Source organism: Triplophysa rosa, unplaced genomic scaffold (genome assembly GCF_024868665.1).
Source record: "Triplophysa rosa unplaced genomic scaffold, Trosa_1v2 scaffold180_ERROPOS751398+, whole genome shotgun sequence".
Classification (NCBI taxonomy): domain Eukaryota; kingdom Metazoa; phylum Chordata; class Actinopteri; order Cypriniformes; family Nemacheilidae; genus Triplophysa; species Triplophysa rosa.
Genome location: NW_026634193.1, coordinates 61,209 through 88,165, shown reverse-complemented (window position 1 = coordinate 88,165; position 26,957 = coordinate 61,209). Strand labels below are relative to the sequence as shown.

The window sequence follows — 26,957 nt, the reverse complement described above, 5'->3', positions numbered from 1 at the left end:
CCGAGGTTGTATCTCGTTATTGGTGCTGCTAGACCTTAGTGCTGCATTCGATACCATTGACCACAGCACACTCCTACATAGACTCGAAAATTATGTCGGCATTAAGGGAATAGCTTTGAAATGGTTTAAATCTTATTTATCCGACCGTTTTCAATTTGTAGCAATAAACAATGAGGTGTCACGCAAATCGCAAGTCCAGTACGGTGTACCACAGGGCTCAGTCTTAGGGCCTCTGCTCTTCGCATTATACATGCTACCTCTAGGAGATATAATAAAGCGACACGGAGTTAGCTTTCACTGTTATGCTGATGATACTCAACTTTATATTTCCTCGAAGCCTCATGAAACACAGCAGTTCCATCGAATAATGGAATGCATAGTCGATATAAAAAACTGGATGAGTAACAACTTTTTATTACTGAACTCGGACAAAACGGAAGTGTTACTTATTGGACCGAAAACTGCTATAAGTAACAACCAAGAATACTGTTTAACTATTGACGGATGTTCCATAAAACCCTCGTCGTCAGCAAAGAATCTTGGCGTTCTATTCGATAGTAATCTGTCATTTGAGAGCCACGTCGCCAACACCTGTAAAATTGCGTTTTTCCATTTTAAGAATATATCTAAACTACGTCATATGCTGTCAATCTCAGATGCAGAGAAGTTAATTCATGCATTCATGACATCAAGACTAGATTACTGTAATGCACTGTTAGGTGGTTGCCCTGCAGGCTTATTACAAAAACTCCAACTGGTCCAAAACGCGGCAGCTCGAGTTCTTACACGTACAAAAAAGTATGAACATATTAGCCCGGTTCTGTCAACCTTGCACTGGTTACCTATAAAGCATCGCGTTAACTTTAAAATCTTGCTTATTACCTATAAAGCCTTACATGGTTTAGCTCCTCAGTACTTGAATGAACTCCTTTTGTATTACAGTCCTTCACGTGCATTACGCTCTCAGGCGTCCTGTCAGTTGGTAATACCTAGAATTTCAAAATCAAGTGCAGGTGGTAGATCCTTTTCCTATCTAGCGCCTAAACTTTGGAATAGTCTTCCCTGCACTGTCCGGGAGGCAGACACACTCTGTCAGTTTAAATCTAGACTAAAGACGCATCTTTTTAATCTTGCATACACTACTCTTCCATAATATAAATCTTCAGAGGGTTTAGGCTGCATTAGTTAGATCAACCGGAACCAAAAACACAACTGATGTACTTGTTGCATCAAAGAGTACAGAACAGTACTCTACTCTCAGCCAGTCTTGTCTCATTGTTCCAAGGTTACCACAGCGAGCAGGATGCAGTTCATGGCCTGACCTGATGGTAGAGCGGAGAATGGGAAGTGGGGACCTGACAAGAGCTGAGATGATAGAGCTGGATAAAGAAGGACGCGGTCTCTTGACATGTCTTCACCACAAAACTTCAAATGCTATTAGATTATTAATGATAATCTTAAACTATAATTTATTTTATTATTAAGTTTATTTATTTTATTTAGCCTTGTTGTGCAAGTTCTCTGGAGCTTGTGCAGAGGCAGCAGCTTTTGCCAGAGGGGAACTGGAATCCCCTGGTTGGGCCTGGGTTCTCCTGAGGTTTTTTTTCTCGATTAGAGTTTTGGGTTCCTCGCCACCGTTTGCATACTGTTTTTGCACTATCTGCCTGACCGGGGGGGCTGCTTTAGAATTTTAAAGTTTTACTTAATTAATATTGCATATAGGAATTTATTATCTGTTATATTTGACCTGTGCTTCTCTCTCCTTTATCCTAAATGTGTGCTCTCACTGAGCGTGTGTGTGTGTGCGTACTTGTCTGTGTACGTACGTGTGTGTGTGTGTGTTGTGTGTGTGTGCGTGCGCATCCGTGTGTGTGTGTGTCTCTGTGTCTGTGTGTGTTGGTGCGTGTTGTGTGTGTGGAGTGTTTTGTGTGTGGGTGTGTCTGTCTTCTGTGTTTTCAACCTTTTCTTGTTTTTGCAGGTACAACTTTGATTGTTTTGCTTGTAGTCAATGTGTCTCATGTGCAGCTGCTTTGTAACAATGAAAATTGTAAAAGCGCTATATAAATAAAGTTGAGTTGAGTTGAGTATTACGTGACCGGCATTTGAGGAAGAATGACTAATTCTGCTGATCACCACCGCAAATATTGTTTTCTTTGTCGTTTCATGGTCTGTCTTGTTTAGCTTTGCATTGCATTAACATCAATAAATAAATTCAACTAAGCCTAACTAAAGAATTTCAGGGCGTTTTAAAACAAACACCCGTGCGGATTTATTTACAGGCTATAACTTGAAGGCGATGACCCTGAAGTTCTTAGGAGGAAAATGCAGGCTTTAGGTATGGAGAAAGGTACCAGTCTTATGCTAAGGCCAAATTTATTAACATTAGTTGCAGTGAAATGTACATTTTAATGTTCAAAGTTATTGAAATCAGCATTAGTTAGCCCAACATATTTCTAACGAACAAACAACCGCTCCGAAAAAGTCATGGTAATAAATAAATAAATCATCGAATCATTTAATATTACGTTGGTATTTTTATACCAACTTATATATAAGTAATGTAATGTTAACGAATTCTGTGGCTCACCAGTTTTTAAAACATTTTTGGTGATGTGAGCTGAACATAACACGCGATCCGTCAGGCCGTCGTGTGTGAACTTAAAATATTTAAACTAGCTTGCGATCTGACTGTAGAAAGATTTTGGACACATGCAAATTATTTTTTATATTTTCTGTACATTATAAAGTCATTATAGATGAAGTGAAGCAGCGTTAAATAAGACAAGACAATTCTAAACCTGTGGTGATGATGCAGTTTTTTTTATGAAAAATAAAAATATTCAAATAGTATTTTTAATTTTCTAATAATTATTGCGGATCGAATATTCGTGCATGTCCCTAGCACATTTTCATTTCTTCTTCACAGCACAACTTTCTGTGTTTGCATTCTGAAGCATTCAAGAAGCTTTGCCATTTGCAGCGTTAAGCAAAGCTAGCGGTATAACTAGGTCCTGTTTAAGAAATTGGTATCGGATCGGTACATGGATTCAAGTACTCGCCAATTCCGATACCAGAATTTTATGTGGTATCGGTGGAATTTCCGATACTAGTATCGGTATCGGAACAACCCTAGACATTTGAGATCTGATTTCCAAATGACAGGTATATAACTTTACAGGTCCTCTCAGAACATGAATTTCATGAACCATACCATGTTTCTTGGCAATTCGACATTGCGTTTTTAAAATTCTTTTTTAATATAGATTTTTTTTATTTAAGTCATGTTAGATGGTCACATTTTAAAAACCAAGTTTAAAAACAGGGAAAGGCAGTTAGAACACAAGAAAGTTCCTTGTAACTTTTGACCACTAGGTGGTGCTGTCACCAAATGTGCCAGTGATGATGCATACAAAGTTTCGTATCAATACAGGAAAGCGTTCCGAAGATACAGCCGCATAACCCTTTGGCGAGCTCGCCTTAGAATTCGTTGATGGTGTATACAAGAACCATTCGATCAATCAAAAATCTTTTAACAACAATTTGTCAGTACTGTCTCCAGATGCTACATACCAAATTTTGTGCAAATCTGACAAATTTTGTAGGAGGAGTTCGAAAAAGTATGTTTTGCATATAATTCAATATTGCGGAAAGGAAGTATGGTGGAATATGACAAGTTTGATATCAAAGTATCAACAAATGAGTCAACAAATATACTAATGTAAATCGAATGACATTATGTTGATGTTTTCCTGTTATAGGCATTTTGATCAATTTGATATGTCTTGATCACTATGGGGAACTGGCCTATAACTTTACAGGTCCCTTTAGAACTTGACCTTGATGGATCATACCAAATTTCATAGCAATTCACCGTTGAGCTTGTAAATTACTTCATTTTAATGGCAGACCGAAGAACATTGGGTATCCATCGACTTGGTATGATTCCAGGAATCAAATGAGACCACTCTCAGGATATTAAACCAAAGTTTTCAAAAATTATAAGCAAAAATAGCAATTTTTTATATCTCTGGACCACTAGGTGGTGCTATGCCAAAACTGTATGTTACCTCAGGTCATAACTGCGATGACATGTACCAAGTTTGGGGAAGATACAGCATCAGATCCATTTTGGTGTGCTCTCCGTCTAATTTGTTGACACGCTTGAGAGAACCGATTGAACAATCGAAAATCTTTTAATAACTTTTTGTCATGCTTCATACCAAATTTCATGCAAATCGTCTAGGAGTTTCAAAAAGTTAAAAATGGCGGGAAAGTAAAATGACATCATACAGTGCATTTGAATCAGCATGAGCCAAGGGTTCAGAGGGAACAATTAATTTAAGATGTTACTATGATGTACGGTTCAAAAGTTATAGTCAAAAATGTATGTGGAAGTTTGGACTGTTGGTGGCGCTATGGAGTTACATAAAGAGACTCCATGTTTGAAACAGTAATAGTTCAGACTGTCCTCTGTGTGTGCCAAACGTCACAACTTTCCCATGTACGGTTCTACGGGCTGCCATTGACTGCTTTGGCAGAAAAGGAAGAAAAAATATAGCTGCAAGCAGCAATTAAGGGGTAAGGGGTGTTTTGGGATCCTGTAAGTTTTAAATGGCAAAGCACTGGCTTTTTAAAATTAGAACAAAAAGAGAATTAAAACTTAACTGGCTTTGATGACGGCGTTTATATTCTACTAGATGTTCTTTGCCAGAAACCCCTCTGTCATCGTCTTGTCAGTGAGCTCACTTCACTCTCCACATTAGAGGTCTGCATTACCGTGGCTCTCCCGTGGGACTCGTGGGATCCGATAAGAATTCTTGCGGCGCGGGATTAAATTTTTTGGATAAAAGAAGGTAGCGGTCAGTAGGGTTGGGAATCGTTTCAATTTTATCGATTCCAATTCCGATTCTGCTTATCGATTTCGATTCTTATCGATTCCCAGTTTCGATTCCACAGTTGAAGTAAAACATTTAGATATCAACCTGTATGGTCATTTAGCCTACTTATTGACTTGTTTGCAAAATATATTTATATATTTATGAGCACCGTTTTGTGTATATTTACACATAGAAACACACCTTTTCTGATTTATTACAATTTGTATTATCATAGTTGAACTACATCATGGTTAAACTGCAGTTACTATAATGCAACTATGGTTAATTTGTGATTCCTGTGCTTTAATGCAAATTCTATAGCTAAACTATGCTTACTACAGTAAAAAATATCGATAATTTTCATAAGGGCTTTTATTGAGATATCAGCAAATCATGCAACGCATGTACTTTTCTGAAAATATGCACACAGGAATTGATAAGAGGAATTCAAATTTTAATCTCAAGTATCCGATTCCTATTCCTTTCGATTCCGATCCGATTCCTAGCCTTTCGATTCCGATTCCAAATTGGAATTGATTTTCGATTCCCAACCCTAGCGGTCAGTCACTCTGGTGTATTTTAGGCTGGAGCGGGTTTTTGTAGGCTGATATTTTAGGCTGGACCACTCCCGACATCCTTCTAACTGACCACATGTAGAGCCTAATCTAAGGACTGTGTTATGCATGTGCTGCACGCATGGACCAGTTCTTACTCCGTTATAAGTTTAATTTATACGCGACGCATCAGGACATTTCTTGCATGGACGTTAAATAGTTCTGTTAAAAAAGTGATTTTAATTTTGCACGAGCTAGCTATAAGCCAACGGGTTTCGTTTATTTGTATTTTGCTTAGGCTATAGTTTGAGTGAAATACATTGTATTTAATGTATTTAATTCATTTTTCTCTGTGACATTTTGTCTACAGTATTGAAATTAAAATGTAAAAACTATTTTGTATATTGATAAGACGAATAAAAATAAATGATACAGTTTTTGTACTGTGTAAATTTTATATTTGTTATGGAAAATTTTAAATGTGAGATCTTAAATGTGAGATCTGGAAACGTGATCTAAATTTAGAATGATCCGTCGGGTCGGGTGGACACAGAGTGAATTTTCTTCGGGAGCGGATGGGTGTGGAATAAAACTTAGTGGGCGAGAGCGGGACGAAAAAACAGTCCCATGCAGACCTCTACCTCACACGATAAATAAAATCTCCTATAAATAAAGACTCCTGCTGCTGATCTTTGCTGCGACACTTGTTCCGCTTACGCTAAATACAGCAGACATGTTCAGACCAGAGGTCGCGTTAACCGAAAATTCCCCGTCATTGACAGATTTTTTTATACCAGTGACGGAAAAATCTGAAGGCCGTCCATCATTTTGACAGATTACAATGAGGGCAGTTTGTAATTCCCCTTTTAGTATTGGTAGCATCCAACAGGGTATCAAGTTAAATTTAAGACTTTTTAAGATCATTTTAATGCCACTTTATATGAAATTTAAGATCAAACCTGCAATGGACATACACATTCTAATACATATATATTTTATATACACCTCTAAAAATTTACAGACCACTCAAACTACTTTCAGTTTTTCTGCGAACTACTGACAGAATTTCACCCAAATTCAAAACAAAAATATTGGTTTAAATTTGCATTTATTTGCACAAAATTAAAAAGGAAAACTGGTTTTCAGAATACTTAAATATTTTTTAGACGTATTAAGATGTTTGTAAAAATAAATATATGTGACCCAGTCTCAGAAAACCAGGCTAAAGTCTCTGAATCTAGTAGATAACGAGCATCAAATTTGATTTCAAGCATTAATTTCACTATGATTAAAATCTTTGACATGGCCTTACTCAGTCTAAGATATCAAGAAGATAAAGATATTTATACACTTTACTGTGTCACTCCTGAGGTTTGTTTCTGTTGAAATTCAAGATACACTGGACTGGAATATGTCAAGAGGGTGCGTGGAAGAAGAGAACCCAAGCGCAGGCAGGCAGTGAAGGTGTTAACAGACAAGACTTTAATAAATAAAGAACAAACAAAATACCCACGAGGGGGTGACACGAAAACAGGACCGGAAAACAAACTTGAAATAAAAGACTTCCCACGAGGGGGACAAAACGAAAACAAGAAGAGTAAAAACTAAACTAAAGGACACGACCAAACGTCTTAAATCAAACACACGACAAGGGTAAAACACAACACTCACGGAACACGGGCACGGCTAGGAACAAGGAACACTCGACGAGGTAAACAGAACATACTCAACGTAACATAGTACATCCAAGAGACATGGTACAGGGATACATACGTAATACACGAGCACAGGACAATGAAACATGAGGGTATATAAAGGGAACACAAACGAGGGATAACGACACAGGGCAGGTGTGGGTAATCAAACACTCAGGGAACTAGACTAGAAATACAGAACCAAGAATGCAGGACCGTGACAGGAATACAAGTAGAAATTAGGGCTGTCACGATTATGAAATTTGATTGACGATTAATTGTCTAATAAATCATTGCGATTATGGCGATTAATTGTCTGTTTTAGGGCTTTGGCGATTATGACGATTAATTGTCTGTTTTTGAGCTTTGACATTTAATTCTCATTCATTTTTGATTCAGCGATTGAAACGACCATATTGTTCTGAATACAAGACTATGTTTTTTTCTTGGAAATACATCAGAAAAAATTGGGTCATCATATATTTAAGGTTTAGGCTTTTACCTGTCAATAAGACAACTGCCAAATACTTGTAAATGAAGTAAATTGATCAGGTGTGAATTGAAGCCACCATTAAAATACTATCAGTCATAGAAAAGCTTCTAGTCTGTTTTTTTTCTCACAAGACTACAGTAAAATTTTACTTGTGTGTTAATGAGATTTTGGTAGACTGGTTTTCACACTGAGATTTGCTTAAATAATATTAAATTGTACTGCAGGTAATTTGTATATGTTTTAGATTTTTTTTTTTAAGTGATTGTGTTGTGGTGGTACATTTTACAATTATTACCATGCTTTAGTAACAATATATACACTAAAATATGCAATATGCAGATGCACTACAGCTCCCCCTAGTGTCTTCTATAGAGATGTGCGATAATTGCGATGATCCGAAATCATCGCGATGAGGTCAAACAATCGCGATGAGACGATTATTTAATAATCGTGACAGCCTTAGTAGAAATGCTAATTAAAGGCAAAGCTGGTGTGATCTCTTCATTTTTTCCATGGCTATAAGTCACAGTGTAAGTGCTCTTTATAAACTAACACAGGGTCATGCGGGTGCTGCGAGTCATCTTGACGGGTTTAGTTAAATATTCACCAATAAAAACAAATATAAATGCCTAATTAATAACAAATGAGATTATATTTACAAATTATTTAACCAAATTGCATGTTCGTCTTGTTTGAACATCGCATTGGATTAAAGCCGTTAGGAAACGCATTTTCCACAGTTTGTATTTGTTACAAATAAAATATTTCAAATCAATATTTGGGGTACAATAATTTGCTCATGTGCCAAGTAACGTTAGCCGTTTAATGTGCGGGATGTGTACATCCAGCCGATTGTAACGTTAACCCTACTTCGCGTCAGGCTCCTGTCGGGTTTTACTCTGCGATATCAAGAGGCTGTACATCATTATCCATTACAATTTAAAAAGAGTGGAAAAGAAACCTTGTAATCTGCTGGAGGCCTTTAGCATGCTCATTGCTTCCCTCTGTGCCTGTGTGATTCCACCACCTCGATGCTCATACAGAGTCTACAACATCTCCGACAAGCGGCACAGTTTGCCTCGTAGACATTTCCAGGCACCGGCTTTTACCACCAGGGACACGTACGGTTCCCATTCATTACTCATAAACGCCTCGTCCATTCAGGAAAACCCAGGCGGGATCAGTGGAGACTCGTGGTGCTGAGCCAGGGGCATGTATAAACAAAACGACTATGATGGCCCACCACAGTCTAATTGGGTTAGCCATAGTTTCAAAACGAACTGAAAAACTTTTTGTACTTTTTATAACAACACAGCGATCTCTAAAGTTGTTTGTGGTGTTGTTTCTGGATTTGATACTGCAAAGCGTGCATCTGTCATTCAATAAGACCCTCTCGTTGCATGCTCTCATACACACACAGGCGCGCACAAACCAGTGGTGCGGTGTTTACAGACTTTTTTCCTTCAGAGAGCAACAGGACTAGCGTAATTTTGGATAAACCTTAACTTTCAGACAGTGAGTTGAAAAAAAAGTCTCCCTGCGTCTTCTCCTTTCATGACCTAACAGCAGCTTAAAGTTACTTGTAAGTGAAATGAATGATTACAAAACAGTGTGTACAAGCACCTGTCATGTCACTGAATGGACATGAACGTTTGTCTGTAATTAGTATTTTATGTCTGACAACAGAAACATTAAATATGTAAACGACTTCGGCTTTATTGGGTATTAAAATACAGTAAGTTCAAAGAACGCATGTACGTCGCAATGACGTCACAAACATGCTAATTGGCACGTAATATCACCTTGCACCATAGTGACGGGTAAAAATGGATTATGATAGATTTTTTACGAGCCTATCCATCAAAATGATGGACAATGAAAAAGTCTAGCGCAAAACGAGTTGGACGCATGACGTAGTATTTCTGTGCTCGATACACTCCCTCGGTGTTCGTATAGGTTTCAGAAAGTTTTTTTTAGAACATGAAAAGCCGTTTCGTAACAACTTTTCTTAGTCCCTTATTGGACAATTCTCCCGGAAAAGCACGCCAATGCGTCAACCAGTGAGAGCCAGAAGAAACCCTCCCCATGCGTCAACCAAGGAGAGTCATGTCAACCAGCTGCAGCAAGAGAGAGAGAGAACTGCGTTCGCGAAGTTCAGCTGTTTGTTTATTCACTGCATTTTGGTGAGGAATGTAATATAAACGGTGGATTTGGAGATGGTTTGAAACTGATAGATGGAGCGGTCCCAGCACTAAAAGATGCCGGACATGAACCGCACGCAGTAAGTGAAACGGAGTCATATGTCTGTGTTTTGTTGGCAATGGTTATGCACGTGCTTTAGTTCCGCCCCCATCCCCCCGCACATGTCATATGTTTTCAGAAATAATCGTCCAGCTGTATCTGTCTTTTATGAATGTGATCAAACTAAAGACTCTACGGATATTTGAAGGGTGGGATACTATTCTGTAAGTATTCAAGATTAACATATGCAGAAACTGTCTGAGTGACGGCCACTTTAATCTAACACTGTTGATTTATTTATTTACTCAATCTTGTCATAGTTTTATCAACATCAATTTTCATATCAGTGTTGTAATTAAAATCTTTTCATTTTCACCATGACGCACATGCCCGCCCCCCGCTACTGCAGCTACACTGATTTTTATTTCACAGTTAAAAAGTAATTGCCATTGTTGATCTACTGAGTCCTATATCACTCTGTAAACTGGGTACTTTTAAAGACATACTGTTGATGCAATATTACCTGTAGTAACGGAACAGGTTTGAATGTCAATGTTTTTCTGTAGCTGGTGTGCCCTTGTGTCATCTTCGCTTGTTTGTTCTTTTGCATACTTTTTTTGCCCAGCCATTTTGCTTTAGCTATAACAGGGTATCTGCAGGTTTCTGATAGTTAGATTTAAGACTTTTTAAGACCTTTTTAATACCGTGCAGAATGAAATTTAAGACCAATTTCATAGCAACAAATTTGCACTTCCCCATGGCTAAAGCTCCAACTTTTCTCCGTGTGGTAATGTCCAGTCCACTCACCTAACGAACCCCCTGCGAACGTGTTATTTGTTAGTTGGTTCCGCCTATTTTGTTCTGCGTGACAAATAGACGTTAGCGCTGGGCGATATGGCAAAAAAGTAAACGCGATAGTTTTTTTCTATATTGATCGATAACGATATTTATTTTGATATATATTTAATTAAAAACTGTATTTAAAATAATATATTTTAAATACAGTTTATTAACAAAAGTTAACCTTTAACCAGTTAAAATTCAATTAAATTAATGCACTGTTGCAACACAGAGGATATTAGGCCATAAACAACATGTACCAGTTCATTCAGTCTCATTTTGACTCAATTGACTCGTTAAGTAAAGGAAGTGTTCATTCAGTACATTCAACCAATGAAAGCGCTCCGTTACTGTGTACATTCGAACGCTATTGGCTCAGCACCTGCGCACATACATAACGCTGCAATAATAGGCTTGTTCGACTTGATGCGGCACCGCAAGATCGGACAGGCGGATGACATAAAGGACCGCGAGAGCGATTCGAAAAACGATAAAAAGTTTGCTTTCGAATCGCTCTTTCGGTACTTTGATGTCATCCGCTTGTCGGATCTTGCGGCGCCGCATCAAGTCGAACAAGCCTATAGTCTTGCTCGAGTGGTGGGATTCATTCAATGCATTCAGTGAACCTTAGTCTTTCAAAAAGGCATCTCACATAAACTGTAGTACACTTCTTTAATCATGCAAGCATCTTACATACAAGGTTCAATATTTTAATGTGCGCACAAACTCACTTCATTACATCTCTAATCTGTCCAGGGCAGCGCTGGTTTGTTTCATATGCACCAGTTCATGTTAGCAGATATGTTAACGATGGATATAAAAACGTTTGTGCTTGAGTTTCGAAGTAACTCGCTTGCAATTGCACCTCAGTTTTGTTTTGTTTAACCGGCGACTGCGAAAAAAATAAGACACTTGATAAACCGCGTGATGACAACTCGAGGTTAGTTTCACCTTTGTTTCCGCATCCAGTCATGTTTTCCTCCTCATGTCGAGTTTTCTTTGCCAAGTGCAGTATGAAATGGACTTTGTACTTTGACACGCATGATAAAAACTGCACGCTGACTGACTGTTGTTGCGTTTATTTCTGTGTTCTGTTAGACTGTAAGATTAATCCATATCGAGTCAAAATGCCAATAGCTTATCATTGTTTTTTAAATACATTCTATCGCGATTCGATATGATATCGTTTATCGGCACGGCCCTAATAGACATACATGATTTTAAAACGAAAATAAAATCTTCTTTACGGTGTCGGTTCGACTGCATTTCTAAGACCTTGGAAACGCGGATTTAAGACATTTTAATGCTAATTAGGGCCTTATTTTGACATTATGGAATTTAAGACTTTTTAAGACATTTTAAGGATCCGCGGACACCCTGTATAAAAGACACGTCCATTTCATGCCTCTGTAGCATAGCACGTTCATTATTTTGAGGATGAAACAATGATGCAGGGGCGTGTGTTTCTTTTGCACAGGACTGTGTTTATTTGGGTGCTGATTTCAAATATCCAAATATCGTATCTCAAAAATCGCATACTGCCCCTTTAAGAGTTCGATTCCTCCATAATAACCATTGTCTATCAGACAAACCCTCTTGAAGACACTCCAAAAATAGTCAAAAATAGTGCTTGCTTTGGATTCACTTAAAAACTATAAAATTTGAATCGTTAAGCTTAATAGTCAACAAAAGAATGTCCCACATAATGTTATAATGTTAAATAACTGTTACGCACCAATTACTAGCAGGCTGAAGAAGATGGTCATCCCACTGGACTGCTCCTCTTCCTGGGCTTTGACCCCTGTCTGCACCGGCAGGATTGGCTCATCATTTTTAGGAGGTGCTGGGGTTGTGTGCTTAGGCACAAGTGTTGTTGCTTGAACAGTTTCATTGCTGGAGATTTCTGTGTTATTTAACCTGCCAAAATAATATGAATGGTAACAGTTCAAATACATTCAATTAAAGTGATACTTCACCCAAAAATGAAAATTCTGTCATCATTTACTCACCTTCGAGTTGTTCCAAATGTGTATAAATGTCTTTGTTCTGATGAACACAGTTAAAGATATTTGGAATAATGCTTATAACCAAACAGATCTCAACACCCACTGACTCACATGGTGGGAAAAATTACTTTATCATTTTTTTGTTCTGCTGAACACAAAAGAAGACATCTTTAAGACTGTAGGACAGCAAACAGTTCTAGGGCACTTTTTTCCTCCTAGGTTAGTGAATGGGTGTTGAAATCTGTTTGGTAATAAGCATTATTCCAAATATATTTCTCTGTGTTCATCAGAACAAATACATTTATACACATTTGGAACAACTCGAATGTGAGTAAATGATGACAGAAGTATCCCTTTAAGAATATCCTATGACATTTAAAATAATTTCATTGTACATGAGTCGATACAGCGTTATATACTGACAGATCTGTTGACAATTGAATGCGTGTTGCATGCTCTGTACTTCTGAATGATAACCATTGCCATTACTTTTCATTTACAATTTAATACGATTCGAATAAGTTACATTGTGCGTCAATGAAAACACTTTATTTCTGCCGTCAAATAGAAATTATGTGTAATGAATACCTGATCGCCGGTTCTGTTTCTCCACCAGTGTTACTCTGGTCGTGTGCATCACTGTCAGCATTATTACTGAAAGACTCTTCATTAGTTTGACTGTGTGTTAGATCACCTGCCGCCGCAAACCGCCCGCAAATAGCCGCCAATACGATGACCAATAACACACCGATGATAACAGCGCGATTACTAACACTGTTCTGTGCTGACACGATTACATTCATACTTATAAACACGCAAGATTTAAAAACGAAAATGTACACTCATGTCGCCACGATCCATGCAGGACAAATTCAACGTCATCATTGTGTTCCCGGAAACCGGAAACTGGGAAATGTCGTTTTCATTGTTTTTCTGTATTTGTTTGAGGCAGAAAACAATGAAAGAAATGCAAACATCATATATAATTGTTTAACATTTATGTCATCTCTTATAATATGTACACACTTTTATCGTTACGCAAAGCGTTGTATTAAATGGGGAAGCTCTGACGTCACATCCCTTACTACAGTTAAAGCAAACAAAAAAACATGGTTACTGTAGTAAAACAATGGTTCAGCCAATGGTGGCTAAGTAATCAATCCACCAAAAAAACGTGGTTACTACACTTGTACCACAAAAAAAAAACATGGTTAATTTTCGTAAGGGATGCAGTTATGATCACTGGGAATTGTATTTTATTATTGAAAAGGTGTTGTTTCGTTATGGAAGGCCAAAAGGGACAAAACAGCTGTGTCCCAATTCGAAGGCTGCAACTTTCTAAGGTCGCGGACGTAAAAACAAGGACTTGCGCCGTTTCTCAGTTCCAAGAATGCAAAGGACAGTCGTGTGTCCTTGCTAGATCGGACTTGACAAGTTCAGACTAGGGAGTTTGAACTCGTGAGGACGGGAGGAGGCAAACCGGTTATATTAGAAATGGAACAGCAGAGCGCTTGATGAGTCACTCAATCAAATACATGCAATCCCAGTTCATATCAGGGGCAGTTGTAAGGTGAGTGGATATCCAGGGCTTAGCCCAGAGGTCTCCACATATGTGTTCGAATACAGTGTCGTAGCAAGGTCAGGTCCGGGCCCATATGCAAAAACTTTTAGGCAGCAGCTATTTTAAGTTTAAATAGCAGTAGGTTTTGTTTACACTAAGTGAAAATAGCAGCATTTCTTAGCGATACGCTATTTACAGTAACCGAAAACAACTTTTGGATCAAGTAGAAATAGTAGTTAGATGCTATTGGTACTTATAAATAGTGTCAGATAACGTTACTACTTGCACCTCAGTACTGTTGTGCATTAAACATTATGCAATAATAACAGTGTCATGGCTCTGCTTCCTTAGTCATGTTTTTCTTGGTCCTGTAGCAGAGCCATGACAAAGTCTTTGGTTATGTGTGGAGAGAAACTTATTGTTGTCCTTTGGACAATAATATACGTTCTCTCCAGTGTCTTGTCATTGGCCCCGCTCCTCTCGTTTCCTTGTTATCTTTCCCTAAGTGTTTGATTACCCACACCTGCCCTGTGTCGTTATCCCTCGTTTGTGTTTCCCTATATATACCCTCTTGTTTCTTTGTCCTGTGCTCGTGTATTACGTTGTGTACTGTGTTCTGTGCATGTACGTTGTGTCTGCGTTGTGTTTGTGCTCATATTCCTGTGTTACCCTGGTTCCTGTTCTGTGCCTTGTCCTTTATTCGTGAGTTGTGTTTTTAGTCTTAGTCACCCTGCCGTGTTGTTTTTTTGTAAGACGTTGTTTCGTGCCTTGTTTTGTTAGTTTGTTTTTGCCCCCCTGTGGGAAGTGTTTTGTTTCAGTTTTTTATCTCAGTTTCGTTTTCCCCATTGTGGGTGTTTTTGTTTTGTGTTTTGTGTAAAATAAATATGATCTGTTAACCCCTTCACTGCTGCCTGCGCTTGGGTTCTTCTTCTGCCAATTCGTGACAAACAGAGTGTTAATCATTATATTTATAAAAATTATTAAAATGATGGCAACTAATTGAGATATTAAAGCACTACACCTATTCCTAACCTTGCCCTAAACCTAAACTTTATGAATAAAAATTAATTTTAAGTCTTAAATTAATTTTATTGAAAACAAATGCCTTCATGATCTTTAATGTGATAGAAAAAGGTAAAAGAGCGTTTTCAGCGAGAGGTGGATTAGAACCCCGGTCTCCAGTGACAAGCTCTACTGACTTTTCACCTTACACCACAGTAGTCGCTATTTAATATAGCGTTGTTCTTACACGCTTTCTATTACAATCACATATTGGTGGGCGGAGCTAGTGGAAATAGTCTCTGCCAACAAGGCGGGCTATTTGTACACAGTGTAAATAGACAACTTTTAACGGTCCACCTTCGTCAGATCGCGACCGCGTTGCGCATTATCTAATCGGTTGTTTACTCAGGTTTGTTATTTAAATGTTAATGCGCGTCAATCGCGCTCAAATAGTAATGGCAGACCCTAAGGGAGCGCAAACTCCCAAGTGTCAGGAAGTGGGAAAAAGCGACACAGCCAGCGTTTTGCACGTGTTTTACACACAACGTTAATGGCCCTAACATTTCTTTGATAAAACAGTTATCTAACATTAAACATTAAGCTACTTACAGTTGGCTCTTTCACAGTTAAAGCGGACCTTAACCTACATAGCAAATCGTGCTTTCTTTCATTTGTTTGGCCACCTCAATTAGATTGATATTGATGAGCTCATTCAGAGTCCATTTAAATTAAACTTCATTCCGTTTCAACCCAGCAAGGTAAACAAGTAATGTTGTACATTATACATTATACAATAATAATAAGAGTGCAAATGATTATATGTATTAAAATTATTAAATAGATGACAACTAATTGGGACAATAAAGACCTCTCTACTACAATTAACCTCACCATACACTTTATTATTAAACACCTGTTGCCATTTTCAAATATTTTCTTCATTTTGTTGAAATAAATGTCTGTGTGATCTGATCTGATATGTGATGTGAATGTAGTTCAGCAAAAGGTGAATTCGATCTTGCACTCCTATGTAGAGTCAGTACTTGCCACGTGTCTTACTCCCTACTCCACAGTAACTGCTAGGTAAGGAGCGTTGTTTTTACACTCTATTTTTTTAAGGAGAAGGACCCAATCACATTTAGCAATGGGTAGATGCACAAAAGATGCAAAATGTAAACGGCCCCTATGTGATTCGTACACGGCATGGCAATAAAACATTCGGGGCTTTACTGAAAACCTTCAGGGCTTCAGCCCCCTTAGCCCACCCCATTATTTATATTAATGGAGCTTTAGGTTTAAACAAAGTACAACATTAAATCAAAAATAGAAAGTGAAACTGAACTTTGCCCTCAGTTAAAACGATTTGCTCAGAAACAAATAATAAATTTATAAGCCAAAGATTGCCTGTTAGATATACCCCAAACTGATTATATCTCATGTTTAACCACTACAAAGACATCAGAGCCAGATGTGAGATTCAGAACCACTTGCCGAGGTGAGGCTGCGTTGGGCAGTTACATGAGCGCTGAGCGCCCGGTGATTGCCTGGAGCTCACATCTCCGAAATCCTTACAGCAAGTTTTAAAATAGAAGCAATTTTTATTAACCACCTGCAGATTTGAACTTTGAACACATACATTCTCGCTTAAATAACTCTTAAAAGTACATTTTGTGACAAAATAACCGTAATAATATAAGCATTTAGCGGTTTTACTACTTCACTGCTGTTGCTGCACAGCAAATGTTGGGAAATAGGGAATTGTGTGAACATAAGTTCACACAAGTCACCTCCCAATGCATCTTCGATGAAAGGAGCGGGTCAAGGACACATCCGGGGATTTTATCCGTTTTGTCTAGATGTGTACTTTGAATTGGAACAGTACTTGGGCTGCTACTGATGACGTTTCACAAGAACACAAGTACAGACAGAACCCATATTGAGAAACGGCCTTGGTGTTGTTGGACTTTAAAGGCAGTCCTGCATGTTCAGAAATTTGAAGAGACAATTTGCTCAAAAGTAATATGAGGTTTTATTATCAGATGTGAAAAGCTGTAACAAAGCTTTGGGTTGTCATACGACCTCCGAAAAACCAACAACCCAAAATATTCAAATACACCCATATTTATAAAGTATGTGACGTCGCTCGTATCTTCTGACTCCTCCTCTGCTTTTTGCTCCCTTTCCACCAATCACCGTGAAGTCCTTTTTCTTAGTTCCTGTAAAATAACATTTCAAAACGTATATCCTGTGGTCAATCGCCAGTCCTTAGGAATGTTCTCCCTCCCCCAAGGAGTGGTCTCCTAAAAACAGTTTATTGTGGCCGGACAACACACCAACATTCTTAACATTCTTTTAGTAAAAAGAAAACACTTAATCATCTAATGTTTTTAATTATATAGCGTTGTTTCTTAATCCTATGATTCATTAAAACACATCACAACTCATGATTATACTTAGAACATATGCAATGGATTGATTCATAACATTTATTTTTCTTTGTGACTCTTTATATGTGTGTGTGTTTATCTAGATAATTTACGACTCCAACCCCCAACTTTCTCTGTTTTCTTTGTTTGCCCCAGTACTTTCCACTGAGTGAAATAGAAAGCACATGACCAAAACACACAGCTTAATGAAACAAATGAAAGAAAACACTTATTGATTATATTGATATTTAAATCATACTTTTATCTAAAAAATATTCCCACAATTCCCTCTCTTGACCTCGAAAGAGGTCACACAAAATCCTAAATCAAATGTATATGATGTGCTACTCCCTTTTGTGTATTCTATCTCTATTCCTCCATATTTCAGTAAGCACTTGTCTGTTGATGTTATTGACCTTCTATGTATAGTTCGCGGTGTGGTGCTATTACCTTCCTTACTTTTTTGTATTCCAAAAATTATCCCTACGATGGTCCCTGCAATTATCCCTAACACACACAACAACTTCCAATTTTCCCACAGCTTCATCTTGTTGCTGTTGTATTCACCCTCTCTAGTAATGTCTTGTTATCTTTACAAAATCAACACTTCTTAAAAACTTAATACCTTAAAACCTGTAAGAAAACACTTCTTAAAAATACACTGTTAAACCTGAAAATTGAAAAACATTGAAAAACACTCAAAATCACACAATAATGAAAACTTGATTATAAGGAATAAATGGTTATTTGTATGTCCACGTCCGTGAACACTTCACACAGAATCTTTTGTACTTTCTTGAAGTCTAGTTTATCTATGCCACACCCCAGCCGGGGTACTGAGACACTTCTTACTCTATTAGCCACACACCAATCTCTCATGTGTTTTAGGCTCTCTGTGAAACAGTCATATGTTGGTAAATCAGTACATTGTTCTTTAGTTATTAAGTGAAAAATGATTCTGCCGTCTTCTTCTGTAGTCACTGCACATTCACCTGGTTGTTTATCTTGATCAATTACTTTCTGTGTACCGTATCGTTGTTTGAACTGTTTAGCTATACCTGCTCCGTATGCACAGTCAGCACTTACACAGTGAGCCAATGGTTCTGTGTGTGGACTTGTGAAAATGTCACCTGTTTTGTGTATAATTTGGAGCTGTTGGTGTTGTTCAATAGCAATTTCAGTGTCTGTGTTACCGTTCGCACTCTGTGTATCCTCCCTCTCTTGGACCTGAGTCCTCAGGTCCAAACCAGTGTCAGCAAGAGACCTAGAAGGGGGGTCACAAGCTACACAGGATGTTAAATGGAACCAAGTGTCTCCTTTGCCTTGGAGTTGCACACAATGTGAGGTGCGAGCTGTCACACGTGTAGGTTGAGACCACCGTGGTTCATTCCACTTTCTGCGGAATTTTCTGATCCTGACCCAGTCTGTTGTGACTGGTGATGGCAGTTCCTCGGGTTGCGCTGGTACAGGAGTTACCTGATGGGAAAAGGTTCGAATCAGAGCTGTTAGTTTATCAAAATACACAGTATGTGACAATGGCTGCACTGTGTCCTCTCTCAACGCCGTGGTTGGTCCTGGAAATTGACGACCTGTAAGCAATTCAAAAGGTGTAAAGCCTGAGATCCTGTTGACAGAAGAACGAATAGACATGAGAGCAATGGGTAAAGCTGACAGCCAGTTCAATTTAGTCTGTGCACAGATTTTAGCCAATTTTAGTTTAATTGTCAGGTTTAAACGTTCAATCTTACCTTGGCTAGCCGCATGGTAAACTGCACCATACGCATGTGTTAGGCCTAGAGCCTGTTCAACAATTTTCAAATGTTCATTTTTAAAATGGGTGGCATTGTCAGATCTGATACGTCGTGGGAACCCATAATGTGGAATGTAATGGTTGATTAGACACTTTATCACGGCCGTACTGTCCTCTCGGCCGACAGGATATGCTTCTGGCCAACCAGTGAAATAATCAACAATCACCAAAACATAGCGTTTGCCATGTACTCGTGTAATCATGTCTGTGAAGTCAATCACAATTTCTTCCCCTGGACCAGATGTCAAAGGGAAACACCCCCGTTTGGGTTTGATGCTAGGTTTTACATTGTGTTCCTGACAGATACAACAACTCGTCACATGACCTGACACCATTGATTGCAAAAATGGATGCCACCAATGTTCAAGAGCTCTCATCATTTGTTTGTCACTGACATGGCTTACCCCATGGGCTTGTGTTAACATTGAACCGGTCAGAGAGACAGGCAATGCCGGACGTCCGTCTGGCGCTTGCCATAGACCATCACTAGCACAGATGCCTCCATGCTGTGACCAGACTGATTGTTCTTCAGGGGCAGATTTCTGTTGTTCTTTGACCAAGTATTCTCGAGTGAAACGAGGCAAAAGATCACTACAGGCTCTATCTGATCTTACCACCTGCTGAGTTGCAACATAGCCAGCTGCAGTTTTGGCAGCTAGATCAGCTGCATTGTTACCATCAGTGATAGGGGAATCATTTTTGGAATGTCCTGGACATTTAATAACTGCTACCTCTTTGGGTATCATCAGAGCCTCTAAAAGGTCTCTGGCTTCGCATGCATGCGTGATTGGTCGACCTGAGGATGTGATAAAACCACACCTCTGCCATAAGGGCAATTCCACGTGGACAGCTGTTACAACATATGCTGAATCGGAATATATGTTCACACGGGTCTCACCAGCATAGTACAAGGCTCTTGTCACTGCCATCATCTCTGCTCTCTGTGCTGACTGTTTTCCTTCTAACGTCCCTGTATTCCTTGTCACTAATGAGCTTCCCACTTGTTCAACTACTGCATATGCTGCCTTCAGGCTCCCATCCTCTGCTCTGAAACAACAACCATCTGTGAACAATGTCATAACTGGCGGTGGGGTTGTCAATGGCACCGCAGACAGATCTTCTCTTACTTTGGATGCTCTCTCGGTGATGGGTGCACAATCGTGTGGCTGTCCATCTCCCATCAAATCAGCCATATTAATGCCTTTATGTGTGTATGTGAAATTTGGACTGGTCAGAATCTTGGCAATGCGTCTTTGTCGTAAAGGAGAAAACGTGAATGATGATGAATTTACAAAAGACATGATTGAATGTGTTGTCAGGATTGTTAATGGATGACCCATAACAATGTGTGAAGTCTTGTGTACTACCTTAGCTAGGCCTGCTGCGAACCTAGAACAAAGAGGTTGTCTCTGCTCCACACAGTCTAAAAGTACACTGGCATACATCAGAACTTTTCTCCTACCCTGGTCTTTTTGGAATAGGACACCGTGTGCACTGGATCCTGACTCAGAGGCATCCAGGAAAAATGGTAACTCATAATTAGCACAGCTCAGGTGCACTGCATGAGCTAATTGTGTCTTAAGGTCAATGAACGTCCGTTCAGCCTCTGGTGTCCACTGAAGTTCTGCTCTCAGATTTTTCATGCCATGTTCTTTGATCAATTGTCTTAAAGGCAAGGTTAGTGAAACATACATGGGAATGTAATGTCTACTGAATCCTGTCAAACCTAGAAATGACAACATGTCTTTCACTGTGGTTGGCTTGGGATGGCTCAGTATACCCTGTCTTTGTGTTCCTGTCAAAGTTGAACCCTGTGCCATGATCAGTCGACCCAAAAATGTAACACAAGGTCTGCAAACCTGCAGTTTGTCCTTGCTTACCTTAAACCCAGACTTATGCAACTGAAGTAACACAAGTCTGGTGGCTTCCAAGCATGCCTTTTCTGTTGTGGCAGCCAGCAATAGGTCATCAACATACATGATCATGACACAGTTTTCAGGTAAGCTACAGTCCTGTAGCTGTTGTTTCAAAACATGATTAAAAATTCCTGGGGATAGAATAAATCCCTGAGGTAATCTGTTATAGGAATACTGGCGCCCCCTGTATGTAAAAGCCAAACATGCTTTGCACTCCTCTGCAATTGGAATACAAAAGAATGCATTGGCCAAATCAATGCATGTGAACCATTGATGTGCTGGTGTCAAGGTAGATAATGAAATATATGGGTTTGGCACAGTCATTGTGGGTGTTACCACAATTGAATTGATATTTCTTAGATCATGTACCAATCTGTACTTGTTAGTTCCTGGTTTTGGCACAGGAAAAATTGGTGTGTTCCAATCTGAAATATAGGGTGTTATAACTCCCCTTTCCAGTAGTCCAGCGACAGTGGTGGCTACACCTTGTTCTGCCTCTGGTTTGTTATGATACTGTGGGACCCAAATGGGTGAATTGGTTTTCATGCTGAAACTTACAGGTTTAATGTTACAAAATCCTACATCTGTTGTTTCCCAATTTTTCCCTACATATAAGGATATGCAGTATGTAGTACAGAATTTGCTACGCTGAACCATTTGTTTATAATTCATTCTCAGTTATTTTATAGCTGTTCATTGTTTACCTAGTATGATTTGAATTTCTCAGGGGGTCCTCTATCATTGTACAGTGGAATTCTGATTTCGGTAACTGTGCTGAGTTTCAGTGAATTTACCCCATTTATCAACTGCCAGCCTTACATCTTTCTCCATCTGTCCTATCCTGTACACGTTTGCTTTTCGCACAGTGATCATCATTTGAGTTTCTTTCATGTCTATGTCTATCTATACTTCTGTAGAACGCCAAATTTGAAGACCCAATTTACACAATGCATCTCTTTCTAACAGATTAATAGGAGTCTGATTTGATATAAGGAAAGGTTGGTCACATCTCGTTTTTTTTTTTTTATATATATATTCACTGGGCTTTCCACATATCCTTGTTTTTTTTTTTTTTTTTTTTTTTAATGGTTTTATTGGGCTTTGACCTGGACCTCAAAAGTCTACTATCACCTCTCCCTTTCACCCTCAGGCGGCTGTTTCATGGACTGGTGGGGGCAGTTTTTTCCTTCAGGCTGGCCAATATCTCATTGTTCAGTCCATTTTCTTTTTGAGCCATGAATCACTTGGTGCCAAAAACTTCACTCAGATGTGCCATGGAGTTTAAGTCTCTGTTTTAATGTCTCTGGGCGTGTGTCTTTGGGTTTTCTCTTTCTCAAAGCTGTTCCCCCTTTTTTTCTTTTTGTGTCCTTAGGGTCCTCTATGGCTTGAAATTCAGCATACAGTGCTTGCGTCACGTGCATCAAAATAATCCCACTCATGTAATGAGAGTCCACATCTCTGTCAAATTCCGATGTTAAAGTTTGCCCTTGTTTTGCTAATACCACCTTAATCCAATTCCCAGCCGCTTTGTGCATGTCAGGGGGAGAGTGAGCATTAGCCTCTCAAGGTCTGATGTGGCCCAGAACACATAGGGTCTCTTGGAAACTGTATCTTTATTTCAAAATAAAGGTTTCTCAGTCCGTGGTTTAAAATGATCTATTTCCTGTGACACCTTCCTTCCTTCATCAAATGATGGCTCTTTTTCCCTTCCTCCCTCTGTCTCTCTGCCTGCTAGTGGTCTGCTTTTTCTTAATTATTCATGTCTTATCCACAAACTTTTCTATCTCCTTAATTTTCCTATTTAACTCTGCCCCTAATAACGTTTGCTCTTTGGTCTTACATGGCCCCATATGTCTTTCATCTCTTAACTCCAGAAACTTTTACAACTCCTGTGAGTTAGGGAAATTTGACCTTAGAGGTCACATAAGGAGGGGGTTCTGCACACACACCCTCCATTTGTCTCTCTCTCTGCCTTTTGGAGCCATTACTTTTTATTACAACAAACCTTAGCTTTTTTAATAGTTATTGCTTTTATTATTATTTTCTATATCTCCTTTTCATCACAATCACTTTATAGTTTATTCTCTTATTTTCCCAGCTCTTAGCCTTCTCTAATTGTAATTTCAACAGTTGTGTTTTGACCTTTTCTAATTCTTCTTCTTCTTTGCTGACCCTCTCTACAGTTTTCTTTGTTTGCCCCAGTAACTTTCCACTGAGTGAAATAGAAAGCACATGACCAAAACACACAGCTTAATGAAACAAATGAAAGAAAACACTTATTGATTATATTGATATTTAAATCATACTTTTATCTAAAAAATATTCCCACAGTGTTTAAAGCACTCAGCCTCAAAAGTCCAAGAAGCAAACTGAAATGCGACAGTCTAGCCTTGCGGAGGATTTCCTAATTGTGTCACCTGCTGCTCCTGTTGCCTGGTGACAGCAGGGACACAGCAGAAACGTTTCTGACGTTCTGTTTTTTGGGTGTTTAACAATGGATGTTCATGTTTCTAGTTTCAAAAAACTTTATATTTCACATATTTCAAATCTATTGTTCACCGCTGTCCCTCTTCTAACAAAACAACTGGATTTCTTCCAGTCCATATAAAATCCCTTCTTCTGAAACGCTCTGATTGGTAAAGCTGACCAGGTCTGTCGTGATTGGTTCCCCGCTTAGAGCGTGTGTCTTGAAGATGTCCCACCCATACCATATCAGCGAGCTTACGCTTCTCAGGCTGTTTTGATTGGTCGGTCCCCGTCTCAGTGCACGTGTATTCATAAGCTTTGGCTTTTAGCAGTAAACAGTAACAATGGCGTCAACTTCACTTCATCAGTTAAACACACGTGGATCGATCGAAGTGTAACAGAGGTCTGCTAGTGCATGTGCAAACGTCAATCTTTGTTAGAGATCGCACTTTTTTTCCTACTATGGCGAGGGAAATGACACCGTACCAATTGGGTCAGACCGGTTATATTAATTAATAACAGAAGCGTTAGTTTTGCCTTTATATATTGGACCTAAGTTGGATAATTCAACAAGCAGATTGACTAGGAGACATTTCCAAGCAGGACTTCAAAGGACGTTTCATAGAAGTGTTTTAGAGGTGTGCACACACGCACACACACACACACACACACGCACGCACACACACACACACACACACACACACACACACACACACACACGCACACGCACACACACACACACAATATCAGTGTATTACACAGAACAGCTTTCACAGCCGATGTTAAAGTCATGGAAGCTGTTATTTGACCGTTGGTTATCTTAGAATGTGTGTAGCGGAATTCTTATTACCAGCTGTAGGACTGTGATGAAAGTGAAAGTAATTAAGCACGCAGCTCAGTTAAATGTTTACAATCTCTGATAACCAAACACTACTCCAGCGGCTCTTCCTCTTCTCTAAGGAAAGCCTCGCCCCTTTTTTGGTGTATTCCTTTGGGCAGAGGTTTTTCAAAAACTCGGAATAGTGACATCATTTACCCGGGAAGTAAAGGACTGTAGTCCGATAACAGCCGTTCGCTGTAGTCCTTGAAAAGCGAATTCTGTTAAAGACAACATCTCGCTTGGCATTGAACTTTATCATTTTGCAGATATTGTTTATGCTCTAACAGCAACATTACACACTAACTAAAGTTTGAAAATTGGCATCACGGGGAATGGCCACTTTAAACAAATAAGGAGCCAGAAATTTTTTCATTTATTTTAGAGAATATGATGCGTTTATGTAGATTAAAACAACCCAACAGTATATTAAATTAACCAACCAGAAATGTAAAACACAATAATCCACCAATAATGTTAATGAGCAACATCATATATAATACAAGAACTGCAAGCAGTACTACAGGGCCAAGCCCATACTTTGCTAACACTTCACCCAGCACACCCACACCCAGCCCACTTTATATATACAAACACCACACGTGCCTCTTGGGATTCAAACCCGCGATCTAGCAATCCCAAGGCGTGTGCTTTATTTGATGAGCCACTCAGTTGACATAGGGACATGAAGGGGCTGAAATGAGACGGTAGAGCAAAAGTAACATAAATACAGTGTATAGGAGGAACAGATGTCAGAAGTGACAATGAAAGAAAGAATGTCATTTTGTACTTACCTTGTTTCTGTTTGTATATATTTACATATACAAACCACTTTAAGTTGCACTACATACATTGCACTTTGTCATGGCTCTGCTTCCTTAGTCATGTTTGTCTTGGTCCTGTAGCAGAGCCATGACAAAGTCTTTGTTTATGTGTGGAGAGATACATATTATTGTCCTTTTGACAATAATATGCGTTCTCTCCAGTGTCTCGTCATTGGCCCCGCTCCTCTCGTTTCCTTGTTATCTTTCCCTGAGTGTTTCATTACCCACACCTGCCCTGTGTTAATTATCCCTCGTTTGTCTTTCCTATATATACCCTCTTGTTTCTTTGTCTTGTGTTGGTGGATTGCATGTGTATGTACGTTACTGTGGTTTGCTTTGCTCCTTGGCCAGTGGTCCTGCTCCCAGCCTTGCCCCTGTTTTGTGAGTTTTGTGTTCTACCCTGTCGTGTCGTGAACAATCGTTCAATCGCGACATAATCGTACTCACCCGATCCGGCACGATTCGAGGAATCCGTAGACACCGAAAACACAATTTTCTGAAAAACATTAGTAGTATATATGCGGGTCATAGTGTCAAAATGATTGACAGGTATGATTGATGGGGTCATTGACCTTTTCGGGGGGGAGGGGGTGTTGAATTACTTCCGGACCACCCACGTTGTGAGGGCCCCTCCCCTTTGCGTTGCCCTTTGACCATAACCGCCCCATTGTTTGGGACTGCCCCCCTTTGCGTTGAACTTTTGGCCTTTGACAGTATCTGTCCACGTGGTGAGGGATTGCCCACGTCTGGAGTTGAACTCTTGAACTTTTGCCCGTACTGTTACCGAGCATTTTTCTCTCTTCTCCGGAGATCATGTTTGGACATGTTTTTATGATGTTGACACGTATCTTATGCGTGAATAAATAAAGGCATGAATAAGTGATTAAAGAAAGAATTGGTTATATAAGTGATTAAAGAAGTAATGAATAAGTAAATAAACAAATAAACAAAGCAAGGAGTGAATAAGTAATTAAATGAAGCACTCTCTCTCTCTCTCTCTCTCTCTCTATATATATATATATACTGTATTTAGGCTGTGATAAAACTGTGGTAAAACTTACGTTGGTTGAAAGATCACATTCCTGCCGTTATACTGAAAGGCCTGTTTCAGACATTCCAGCGTTGCAAACACGCCGACTCGTAAATCGTCGTGACGTTTAAGCGGTGCGTAATTCAGCGTTTTCATCCGGCAGGGTGACAGCGTCGGACATTTTAATCGGGTATGATTTGTTTTACATCCCTAGCGTGAAAAATTGGCCGGATTACGACCGGTTATTTGCGTAGCTTTACGAGCGAGCGTATTATCTCGACACAGGGATGCGTTGTATAGGATAGGCAGCTGCGGCTTTCGCCCTCGGGCAATGCGTGAC

The 26,957-nt window shown here is 39.2% G+C and overlaps 1 protein-coding gene across 1 annotated transcript in view; it reads right to left on the bottom strand.

Moving 5' to 3' along the window:
- slc9a8 (solute carrier family 9 member 8) overlaps window positions 1-13,616 on the bottom strand; it is a 104,688-nt gene extending 91,072 nt beyond the window's left edge. The window contains exons 1-2 of the mRNA XM_057327176.1: window positions 13,294-13,616; window positions 12,435-12,616 (exon numbers count right to left, since the gene is read on the bottom strand). Coding sequence (XP_057183159.1) covers window positions 12,435-12,616; window positions 13,294-13,508 — 397 coding nt within the window. The 5' untranslated portion in view covers window positions 13,509-13,616. The remainder of the gene's footprint in view (window positions 1-12,434; window positions 12,617-13,293) is intronic.
- Window positions 13,617-26,957: the final 13,341 nt, after the last annotated feature.